The sequence below is a fragment of the Gracilinanus agilis genome, chromosome 1 (assembly GCF_016433145.1).
Source record: "Gracilinanus agilis isolate LMUSP501 chromosome 1, AgileGrace, whole genome shotgun sequence".
NCBI lineage: Eukaryota > Metazoa > Chordata > Mammalia > Didelphimorphia > Didelphidae > Gracilinanus > Gracilinanus agilis.
The window spans coordinates 53,851,385-53,863,448 of NC_058130.1; the positions used below are offsets into that span (position 1 = coordinate 53,851,385).

Below are 12,064 nucleotides of genomic sequence, written 5' to 3' on the forward strand. Positions count from 1 at the left end.
TAAGCACAACAGCCTTTTAGCGCAGCCGGCTCTGCAGGCATTTGGTAGCAGCTCCCTTTGCCCGTTAGCGAGCTTCTTGATGGCAGGGACCGCCTAGTGCCTCTTCTTATATCACATGCCACTTAGCACGCTGCCTGGCACATAGTAGGTACTTAATCAATGTTGATTAAATGTCAGCTACGGTTATGATTGCTTCTTCTCCTTCCCCAACCCAGAGGCGACTCTTGGATGGCACTTTTGGGAGAGAGAACGTGGGACTCTCCTCCCTCCAGCAACGCAGAACAGACACTGCCCTGGGTCTTAGTGCAAGTCACTTGGTGCACAGAGGTTAGGTGATTTGCCCAGGGTCACACAGCCAGGCTTTGGCAGAGGCAGCTTGAACCCTAGGCTCCAGGACTCAAACTGATGCACCATCCTGCCTCTTTCGAAGGGCATGTTGAAAATGAACCAAGGGGGCAGGTGGGGGAAACTAGGTGGCTTATGGATAAACTCTAGGACTTCGGTTCAAATCCAGCCTCAGACATTTCCTAGCTGTGTGATCTTGGGTAAGTCACTTAACCCCCATCGCCCAATCCTTTATAGCTCCTCTGCCTTGGAACTGATACTTAGTATCGATTCTAAGACATAAGGCAAGAGTTTAAAAAAAAATGAGCACAAGGGCTGGGCGCACAAAGGCCGGCTCTCCCTTTATCCCCATCTCCAGACGTTGCTTTGACTGAGACCTGGGAGATTGGCCTTCAATCCCTGGGCCCCGCTCCCTTCCTCTGCTGGGCTCAAGGCGCACGCGCGGCGCTCCTCCTTCGGAGGTTCTCCGCAGAGTCGGGCGGGGGCGGCTGTCCACAAGTGCGCACGCGCATCGCTGCCAGCTCCTCCGCCTTCCGGGAGCTGGCGGGGCTCGAGCCAGGAGCGCGCTTCCGGCGTGGGCGGCGCAGGCGCGCTGGGTCGGGCGGGGGCCATGGCGGGGCAGGAGGATCCGGTGCAGCGGGAGATCCATCAGGACTGGGCGAACCGCGAGTACATCGAGGTCATCACCAGCAGCATCAAGAAAATCACGGACTTCCTTAACTCGTTCGGTGAGCGCCCAGGAAGGGGGCCTGGGGCTGGGAGGAGTCAATGAGGGCGCCCCCCCTTCCCATTTGCACCCCTCCCCCGCCTTCCCTCGCCCCAAACCGGGCCTCTGACCGTGACTCCTGACCCTCCCTCCACTGTCAAATGAGTGGGGGGCGTCCTCTGTCAGCTGGGCCCGCAGATCATCCCCTCACCCCTTCCGAGCACTTCCGGGGGGAAGGAGAGAGAACCCATCCGTCACCCCTAGGCTGGAAAGTGCAGAGGTCATCCATCTGGTGGACATGACCGGGAGTCAGAACACTGCTCCTGCCCCTAGGACCTCCCACTCGAATGCAGGCTAAGGTCCTTGGAGAAGCTCGAATGAGGGGGACGGGGTCTCCTACCTCCCTAGGGCGGGCTTGGAACCGAGTCTCGAAGGAAGAAACCAAGAAGGGGAGGGAGATCGACCTCATATTTTAGAGGAAGTCACTCAGTTAATAAGTGCCAGAACCGGGACTTGAATGAATGGGGAGGGCATTTATTAAACCTACTAGGTGCAAAACTCTGGGATTACAAGGAGAAAAGTAAGATGGCCCCTCCTGCCAAGGAGCTCACATTCTAATGGGAAGACACATTCTTGAGATTTCAGCCTCAGGTTGAATGGAAGGAACAGATGTTTTTTAGGGTACAGCAGCAAAGTTGATTCTTTAATGTCATTTCGACTGAAACTAAGTAAAAGGGTATAGATAGATGGCTCAGTGGATTGAGAGCCAGGCATAGAGATGGCAGGAAATGTGGCCTCAGACACTTCCTAACTCTGTGACCCTTGGGTGAGTCACTTAACACCAATTTGCTTAGCCCTTACCATTCTTCCTTGGAACCAAGACACAGTATTGATTCTAAGAATGAAGGGAAAGATTATTTAAAACAAAACAAACGCTAATTTAAAGTCCTCAGATTCCACATCCAGGGCTCCTTCTCCCAATGAAAGTCACCAAAATCTATGTGTTTTCAACCATTTCTCCAGCTCTGTTTATTCCCTCGGCAAGTATTTATTGAATGCTGCAATGTGCCAGGCACATCAGGAGGCCTGACTTGTCCAGAGATAATGTGTAGGCTAGTAGGAGAGTTGAGAAATATAGCTGTTTGTCTTGAATGATAGCTAAGTAATGGGAGTGGAGTACAGAGTGCCAGAAGAGGAAACTCTTAAGGGAGAAATTTAGCTATATTTATTTATGGAATAGGAATTAGACTTCAGCATTTTAATTCAGCATATAACTTACTCTGTGTAAGACATCATGCCATATTCTGGGGGATGCTAAGATAAAAGCCATCCAGTCCTCGCCCTCAAGGAGGTTTCATTTTATATTAGAGTAGAACATAGATACAAGATAGTCTGAGAAGGGAGAAAGTACTGATGGTTGAGAGGACCAAGGTAGGTTTCACTAAGGAAGAAGGCCTTGACCTGAACCCGGAAGGAACATAAAGTTTCTGAAAGTTAGAAATGAGGAAGAAGACATTGCAGGCATGAGAGAAAGATTGTGTAAATTACATGCAGGCTGAAAATAAAACTACACATTTGAGGAACAGCCAACAGTCCATTATATGGAAGGGTGGGTAATTAGGTCTGGAAAGTGGGCTGGATCCAGCTTAAATGCCAGGCTGAGGATTTGATATTTGAGCCTAAATGTAATAGAGAACCACTGAAGCTTTTTGATCAGGAGAATAATATGATTAGACATACCTTGAGATTATTTGGGCAGCTTATGTGATTGGAAATCAGAATGACTGGAAACAAAAACCAATTAGAAATACTTAATATGACAAATGAGAAAGGCATAAACTAGGATGGTGGCCATGGTAATGAAGAGAATTAATTGGAGCTGCAGTGGGGGTAGAATTGACCAGACTTGACAACTGATGGGAATATGAGAGATAATGTAGAAAAATGACTTAAAGATAGTTCTGAGGGCATAAGCTATGTATGTCTTCAGCAGAAATAGGGGAAATTGAAGGAGGAACAGTTTTAGGGTAAGACAATAAATTCTGTTTTGAACATGTTTGATTTGCTTTGTTAACAATATCCAGTTGACATTATGGAAAGATTTGTACTAGATATATAGATTTATCATCTGAGCAAAAGTAATTGAATTCATGGGAGCCAATGAGATCATCAAGGGAGAAAGTACGGAAAGAGAAGAATAGGAACACCCACTTTTGGAGAATTGGGAAATGAATTACTGGTTCAGCAGAGGACACTGAGAAATAGCCAGAGAGGTAGAAGCAAGGGAAGAGTGATTTTCCAGGTAGAGGGAGTGAGTGGTTGATTATCAGCCTCTAAAATAAAGAAAAGATGAGAAAGAGGACAAGAAAAAATGCTGGGATTTAGCACCTGGGAGATAGTTTTCTTGGTAGCCTTATAGAAAGTAGTTTCATTTGAGTGTTGAGGCAGATTTCAAAGAGTTGAGGAATGAGTGGGTGGTAAGGTGGGAGGCAGCACAGGATTCTTTATAGGGATTTGGCAGAGAAAGCCCTTAGGAATATAAAATACTAGCTTGAGAAAATAGCAAGATCAAGTGGGAGTTTTTTAAGGGTGGTGGATACCTGGAGTGGAAGGCAGTATGGAAGGATCTAGTTAGGGAGAGATTGAAGATGAGCAAAAGAATGATTGATAGGGCAATATCCTGGAAAGAAATGAGGGGACAGGAGGGCTCTAGTATCCTTGGTAAGCAGAAGGGGCTCCTTTTCCTCAGTGACTGGTTCTAGAGGAGAAAGAGAGATGTGGGGGAGACATAGAGAGGTTTCCAATTGAATAGGAAGGTGAAGGAACTCATGACCAGTGATCTCTATTTTCTCAGGAAGGTGGAAAGCAAGGCTGTTAACTGAGAGATGGGATCGTGGCATATGTGTTTTCGGTTTAAAGGAAAAAGTTTAGAATATATCCTCTGGAGTGTATGTGAGAGTCAATTAGAAGAATAAAAGAATTGCCATGTGGCTGTGAGAGTCTAAATGGAATTAGATAATTGAATTTGTAGTGGTGTCAGTTGGCACATTTAATGGCTTCCCTTCATCATCATTTAGCTCCACAGTATGGGCAGAAAAGGCAGGTAGATGTTGGGTGATGGTCCAGGGTTGGGTATTGGTATCACATTTCATTTTGACAAAGAATTGGAAACTGAAAGGGTGCCTGACAAGGTAGAATACTGTTTGTGCTTTAAGAAGCTGATGATCAAGAAGATGTTTTCAGAGAAACCTAGGAAGACTTGTATGAACTAATCAAAAGTAAAGTGACCAGAACCAAGAGAACAATGCATATAGTAACAATATTGAAAAGGCAGTTTTGAAAGATAACGTAAATAACAAATGGTTCCAGAGGTCTCATGGTGAAACATCTACACACCTTCAGATAAGGAGGTGAAGAACACAAGGTGCAGATTCAAGGCTTTTTAGGAGGGAGTGGGAAACATTTGCCAATGAGGCAACATTTTACTTGACTCTGCGTGCTTTTAATGAGTTTTATTTTTCTTTAGTTCTCGCGGTAGGAAAAGTGAGGAGCAGAGAATTTGGAGCTGAAAACAACTAAAATTGAATTCTTTGAAAAGAAACAAACACTTATAAGTGACAGTAAGCTTTTAGTTATAAATCTCCTGGAGGGTAGCTAAGATGGAAGAAAAATGTAAGTCATGGGTTGGGGAAGTCCAGGTGTTCTAGATTATATTAATATGTATATTAAAAATAACAGCACCTACCTCATAGAGTCATGAAGGACCAACTGAAATAATATATATAAAAGTGCTTATGGAGTGCCTAGTACATAGTAGGTGCTATATAAATGTTCATTCCTTCTCCTTGTTTCCCTCCCCATCCCCTCCAAGCATACAGTATGTCTGGCCTTGCTGTGGCTTAATGTACTAAATTTCTTTACTCTGGGGGAGAGTAAGGAATGGAATGTAGAGACAGTTGTGATAACTCAAACACCACTTCATTCAGGAAGCTTTTGGTCACATAATACTTTCTCTAGGGAATGAATCATAGACCTCAAAAAGGGTGGAAGAAACTTGAGGCCATCTAGCAGCTCCCCCCATTTTACAGATGAGGTGTAGAGAGGTTCAGTGACTTGATCAAAGTCACATGGATAGTAAGTATCCAAGGCTATACTTGAAGCTGAGGTCCTTGGCTCCAGTGACACATGTAATATCTTGTGTAGTTCCCTGTGCTCTTCTCCTGTGTCTAGTAGACTGTTTCTGGGCAGGATCTTGTCTTAGCTAAATTTTCTAATTATTCTACTTGTGCAGTTCTTAAATGCTTGCTGATTGATTGGTAATCATGTTGGAAAAAAGAGGGAGCGTCGTCAGGGTTGTGGCACTGGGGATGGAGCCAGTTTGGGAGAAAATCCAAAAGTTTATACTGATTTCTTAGAATGTCGAAAGCTTTGGATTCCTCTAATCCTATATTGTCCAGTAGGTGGCTGTCAGGACCTTAGGCAAGTTATATGCCTCCTTTGAGTCTTAGTTTCCTTATGTGTAAAGTGTGGGCATTGGATTAAACAATTGAAAAGGTCACTTAATATTCCATGATTCTCTGAATTAGAAAAAAATTAAAAAACACTCCCACCCAGTAGAGCTGGATTTAAATCAAAGAGCTAGCTAGTGATCCTCCTTTGAAATCTCCAGTGTGGAGCGCTTCCTTAATTTTTAATGTTAGTGACTGACATCTTTTCCTTCCTATGTCACTGGGAGAACTGAAACTAAACCATTTCCTCACATGATTCTTTAAGTCATAAAAATTTCTTAACTTAAAGGCTGAAAGACTCCCAAATTATCTGTTGGGAGATGGGAGAAAGTAAGAGGATGAGGGTTTTTTTTGTCAATCTAAATATGGCAGTTAGTGATATTGGAAGTGAAAAATCAGAGCTCTGCCCTTAGGATGTGTAATTCTTTTGTTTAATAGTAGGGGGAGGTATAGAAGACTATTTCTTTTAAGTTATGGCATGTACACATTATTGTGCTTCCAAGCAAGAGATTAAGCCTGGTGGCTCTCATGTGAGAGCTTTTCATATAAATCAAGAAACACACTTTCTAGCATTTAATAAAAAACCTGACACTGCTTTCTGCCACATTTTGTTTGGCAGCCCTGCCCTGAAAATTAGGATCAGATGTGGTGACAGTATTTCTGCGCTGATAAACACCCAAATCAAAGCTATTTTATTCTTTGTTGAAGTGACATCATACTTGCTGAATTTAGAATTGAAGAGTCTTATGTTCAAACATATCTTAAAGAAAAATTCAGGTTTTTATAGTTTGGATCTTACACTGGAAACATGTTTTGAAAAATCCATATAAGTAATTGCTTAATATATTATTTTCTTTGACTTTGTTTCTTTCATACTTAATGTGCTTGTTGGACTTGTGATTTTAATTACTTTAACCATAAAAATGTATTTTGCTCTAATCCTTAGCTCTCTGAGGTGGCATGACTATATTTGGGCCTAGTGTGTGTATATGCTTGCAGCTTGATGAAATGTGTATTTTGGTGATTTGTTGTGACAGGTGATGCTGGGAAGCAATGGAGGGGGGGGGGGACAGGAGCATCACATTGAGAAGGTAGCTATGTAATACCTTGATAGTTGCCGGGAATCACTACTCTCTCCAGAATGGACATTGTTAGGGTCCTTTGCTTTGAAATAGAAACCAGTTTTTCAGGCTAATTCTTGGCTTTCTGAGCTGTGCTTCTTCTGTGATTAAAGATGATATATTAGAAAGAAGAAATATATAGTGAATTTAGGAGTAAAACCATTAATTCTGTACAGTTCCTTCTTGAAATAGATCCTGGGGACTATATAACTACCATGTCCTAGAGTTAGGATGCTATATTTGTGTGTACTTGAGATTTATAGTGTTTCCCTCACAACAACCCTGTAAGGTAAAACAATAGAGAAACCGAGGCTGTGAGAAGTTAGATGACCTCACTCGTTTAGTTCATAAGTGGTGAGATTCAAACTCAGGTCTCAGCATGACATCCAATAATACTCTTTCCTTTCCACTGAATCACACGGGAGAAGTTTCTAAAGTTCCAAGAATGGCACGTTCTAAATGCCTATTATCTTCCTGGTTCCTCTGAACACATTCTAACTTAACAGTGTCTTTTCTAATTCTGAAATGTACCCTGGACTTTGCTGCTAATAGCTATGATCCAGGACAATTCTGTGGGACTTAAGAGAAAGAATGCTATCTGCATCTAGAGAAAGAACTGTAGGAGTAGAAATACAGAAGAAAACATGTGGTTTATCCCTTGTTTACCTGAGTAGGTGATTTGGGTTTTTAAAGGATTACTCTTTTACAGAAATGAATAATGTGGAAATGGGTTCAAGTGATTTTTAGAAAAATATATATCCCAGTGAAATTGCTTGTCAGTTCCCGGAAGGGGGAAGGTAAAAACATAAATCATGTAACCATGGAAAAAAATTAAAAAAAATAAAATTAAATAAATAAAAAACAATAAATAAAATATACCCTGAACTCGCCACCATGCTCTAGGTTTTGACTGACCAGAGCAGACTAGAGTTCTCTTGTCCTGTTAACTGTGCCACTTCTAACATAACCTAAATGGCATTAGTATGCTTGGCTTCAGTACCATGATGGTGTCTCTGAGCTTGCTGTCCAGTTCAAAGCTCCACTAACAGTATATTAGTTTGCCTATTTTCCCACATCTCCAATCCATCTTTTTGTAATATTTGCCAGTTTGTGGAGTGTGAGGTAGAAACCTTTTGGTTGTTTGGATTTCTGTTTCTTTCATTTATTAGAGATGTAGAGTAGTCTTTCATTGTTTTTTTTTTTTTAAACCCTTGTACTTCGGTGTATTGTCTCATAGGTGGAAGAGTGGTAAGGGTGGGCAATGGGGGTCAAGTGACTTGCCCAGGGTCACACAGCTGGGAAGTGGCTGAGGCCGGGTTTGAACCTAGGACCTCCTGTCTCTAGGCCTGACTCTCACTCCACTGAGCTACCCAGCTGCCTCTCTTTCATTGGTTTTTAATAGTTTAATGGTTTCAAATATTCTTCTGAGAATTGTTTATAGTTTTTGAACACTTATTCATTGGGAATGGCTCATAGTCTCATATATGTATGCCAATGGTGCAATAATAGAGCACTGTTCAGGCAGGAAATCTTGGGTTCAGTGATGGCAAATCTTTTAGAGACTAAATGTCTAAACTGCAATCCTAATGCCTCATGTGAGCCACTTCCTTACCCCAGATGGGGGAGGAAGGAAGCACTCCCATTGGGCTGCTGGGCAGAGGGGTGGGTGATGTGAGAAATGTCCTCAAGCTTTTGTGAAGAGGGGTAAGGGAGCAGTTCCCCCCCCCCCAACAAGTGTGACATAGGTTTGCCAACATGGTCATATACTTTACTAGCTGTGTAGCTGTGGGCAAGTTGCTTAACTACTGCCTACCTCAGATTCCTCAACCATAAAATGGGGATAATTATACCTACCTCCTAGGGTTGTTGTGGATAAAATGAGATTTGTAAAGCACCTAGCATAGTGCCTGGCACATAATACATGCTTAATAAATGCTTGCTTAGTTCCTTCCTATATAGATTTTAATCAAAGATATTTAATGTTTTTTACCCCAGTCAACAACTTCCCTTAAACTAGTTGTATTGGGTCTTGTCTTGCAATGGCTTTCTACATTTATATAATTGAAATAACCTATTGCCTTTTGTGATCACCTCTCTTTCTTTTGTAAGAACTCTGTCCCTTGCAATAAGTGGAATGCATCAGTTCTGATTCTCTCCTAATGTTTTTGTTTTTGTAGCGTAACCTTCAATATTTTGGTTGTTATCCATGTCTGCTAAAAATCAATGTTGGTTGATGACTTCTAGATACTTCTGTGGACAGCTTCCTTTTTTCCTGCTTCCTAATTTCATCTTTCTGCACCTTAGTTCCCTTGAAGGCAAAATGAGGGAGTTAGAGTAGATGGGCTATGGTTCTTCCTGTTCTAAATATGATCTTTTCATTATTGATTCTTCAATGAAAATTTATTAGCATTGTTTTTCAGGTCCCTTTGTCCTAGAATTTATTTGAGCTTTATTATCATGAGTTTAAAAAATATGCTCTCCCTTCTACTTCTTGTATTGCCCTTTCCCTGTCCTTCTTTAGCCCCATTTGATTGAAATTGTTAACTTCCTTGTAAGACTTTTCCTCTCTTGAATGTTCATTACTCTTGCAAGATTGTTGGGTAGAAATTTCATTGCCCCAGTCTTGGTGGGCACACTGAACTATGTGTGTTTTTAAAAATTAAATATTTTATTTTATTCCAATTACATATAAAAACAATGTTTTATAATTTTTTTTAAAAATTGAGTTCCAAAATTTCTTTCCCCCTCATTGAGAAGGCAAGCAATTTGATATAGGTTGTGGATGTGTAGTCATGCAAAGCATATTTCCATATTAGAATATTGTGAAAGAAAAGACAGACCAAAAAAAAACCCAAACAAAAGACAAAAAAAAAAAAAAGTTAAAAAGCACATGCTTCAATCTGTGTTCAGAATCTGTCAGTTCTTTCATCCTAAACACTTTGGAACAGTCTTGGATCTTTGTATTGTTGAAAAAAGCTAAGTCATGCACAGATGATCATTTGCACTGAGCTGTGTTTTAAGATGTCTGCCTCTAGGTTTTGCTTTAAACATCTTCTAAATGAGGTCTCAGTTCTTCTTGGTTGGGGGAATGATTCTAGCCTTTATGTCTGTATGTTGTGATGTTGACTCTGAATCTTCCATATTCTTTTAATAGATATGTCCTGTCGTTCAAGGCTTGCGACACTCAATGAGAAACTGACAGCCCTGGAGCGGAGAATTGAGTACATTGAAGCAAGGGTGAGCAAGACTTGAGTGATACTTGATCTCAAGACAGGACCTAGATGCCCAAGGGAAGAATTCATCTGGGAATCCTTTGTGAGGAGACTAGGCTGATTACTTTTAATCCTTGTCAATTGAGTCTGTCCCTTTCTCTTTGTTTGACAGGTAACAAAGGGTGAGACCCTTACCTAGACCAGTACTCTACAGCTGCTGGACAGTCGCCTGCTTGGGAGAGGCACCAGCAGACTCCAGCTCCTTCCTGACTCCTTACAGAGCCCCAAGGCTTGTTCTTGCTTTTCTGTTTCGAAAAATGTGGCCTTTGGGCTCTACCATATGCATCTGTGGGTGTGTGGAGTGGGGGTGCAGGCCAGGGGGAACTCTTGGAAAACCAACATTGGGCATTTCACTTAAGTGACATTTTTTTACTTGGAGATATTTGTCAAAGTGGCTGAAAAGCTGGAAGTCTGGGATCCTCATGATGCCCTCGTCCTCCTCTTCTTCAGTCCCTACTCCCTGCAGCTTCTCACATTTGAAGAGCGTTCCCATCAAACCCACGCTGTCGTTTCTGGAAGGGCTCCGTGTGTTCACTGCTGATTGTTGGTGGGGGTGCTGAACTCCATTGTGATGGGGAGCAGTGTCAGGTTTGCCTAGGCTGGCGCCCTCCACCAGGCTCAATGGCTGCCATAGAATGTTGTTCTTACTAACCTGCCGGTGTTCTGTCCTTTGAAGGGAGATGGAGCTGGGCTCTCACATGGCTGGAGGGGCCATTTTCAAAGTCTGTTTAGTTTTTGTCATGTGAGATGTCTCTGCTTGTCATGTTTTCCCAATAAACTTCTCAACTGTATCTGATTGATGTGATTGAAGTGGGGTCAAGAGTCTACCCCCTGGTGGCCTGTCCCTGGTGGGATGCTGAGGATTCTCAGATATGGGACTTTCTGTGTGTTGTCTTCACTCATCCCCAGCAATGCCAGCACTTGGATAGTTGCGTAAATGTTCCACCCATTGTACAATGGAATAAACTCTGAATGTGGTGTCTGAGGAGCTAGGTTCAAATGCCGACTGCCACTTTCTCCCTGTGTGACCTTTGACAAGCCATCTTTCCTTCCTAGGCCTCAAGTTTCCTAATTTTCAAAATGCAGGGGTTGGATTAGATGACCCTTGAGGGCTCTTCCAAATGTTAGTGATCATCCAACCCAGAAAATCCTGCCAAAGTATAACAGATCCCCACTGTCTGAAGAAAGGCCCTCCTCTGTCCACTCTGCCTCTCTGAGACCACTGCCAAAACTAAGAGATTTTTATTAAATTTGGAAATGAGCATAGTTCAGTGTAGACACAACCTAGCTTACTATTTTAAATGTTCTGTTTTACTGTTGTCCTTATTCAAGAGGCAACGCGGCCTCAGAGCCAGGAAGCCCTACCTCTGACACATACTAGCCATATGACCTCGAGCAAGTATTTCACTGAACCTTTTTAGAAGGCATTTCTTCATCCCAGAGTTCTCTACACCAGTGAAATCCTAGGTCCAAGCCTCGCTTCCTAAATTTGGATTAGTCACAGGCATTGCTTTTTTAAAATTTTTATTTATTTAATTTTTTAGGAAAATTTCCCATGGTTACATGATTCTTGTTTTTACTTTCCCCTTCACCACCACCCCCCATATCCAACGAACATTTCCACTGGTTTTAACGTGTGATCAATCAAGACTTATTTACATATTATTGATAGTCAGCATTGCTTTTTTAATATTCCTAAAAGTGCAGAAAAAAGCACTCTACAATCATTTGGGTTCATTATTCCCAACTCCGATGGCCTTGGAGATGAGCATACGGGTGTTTTTTGTGCCCATAATCCTGAATCACCCAGCCCAAGGCCAGAGTGGCAGTGAAACAGTTTATCTAGCAGGTCAAGTGCTTTCCATATGCATGACTGCCCATTTTAATTTCCTGTTGCTATGTTATTTAGAAAGGCATCAGGTTTTAAATTTTTTTCCAGGGAGCCATGGAGTGGCCTGATACAGTCTGTTGCTGGTAACTCATTGACTGTCAGCAGCGTATAACCAGTAACAGCACCTGGTCCATTTTCTCTGGGCATAACGTTTTTTAAAAAAACCTTTACCTTTCTTAGAATTGATACTGCATATTAGTTCCAAGGCAGAAAAGGCAATG

At 42.1% G+C, this 12,064-nt stretch overlaps 1 protein-coding gene across 1 annotated transcript; it reads left to right on the forward strand.

Moving 5' to 3' along the window:
* The first annotated feature begins 936 nt into the window (after window positions 1–936).
* Window positions 937–10,743, forward strand: BRK1 (BRICK1 subunit of SCAR/WAVE actin nucleating complex). Its single transcript, XM_044656844.1, has 3 exons — window positions 937–1,073; window positions 9,835–9,917; window positions 10,065–10,743. Exons 1-3 carry the CDS (start codon window positions 956–958, stop codon window positions 10,089–10,091), a joined length of 228 nt encoding a protein of 75 aa, XP_044512779.1. The 5' UTR covers window positions 937–955; the 3' UTR covers window positions 10,092–10,743.
* The last annotated feature ends 1,321 nt before the right edge of the window (window positions 10,744–12,064 follow it).

Coding starts and splice junctions, on each gene's coding strand:
- BRK1 (XM_044656844.1), top strand. CDS start 956: ATGGCGGGGCAGGAGGATCCGGTGCAGCGGGAGATCCATCAGGACTGG. Junction 1,074..9,834: donor GGACTTCCTTAACTCGTTCG/GTGAGCGCCCAG, acceptor TTCTTTTAATAG/ATATGTCCTGTCGTTCAAGG. Junction 9,918..10,064: donor TTGAGTACATTGAAGCAAGG/GTGAGCAAGACT, acceptor TTTGTTTGACAG/GTAACAAAGGGTGAGACCCT.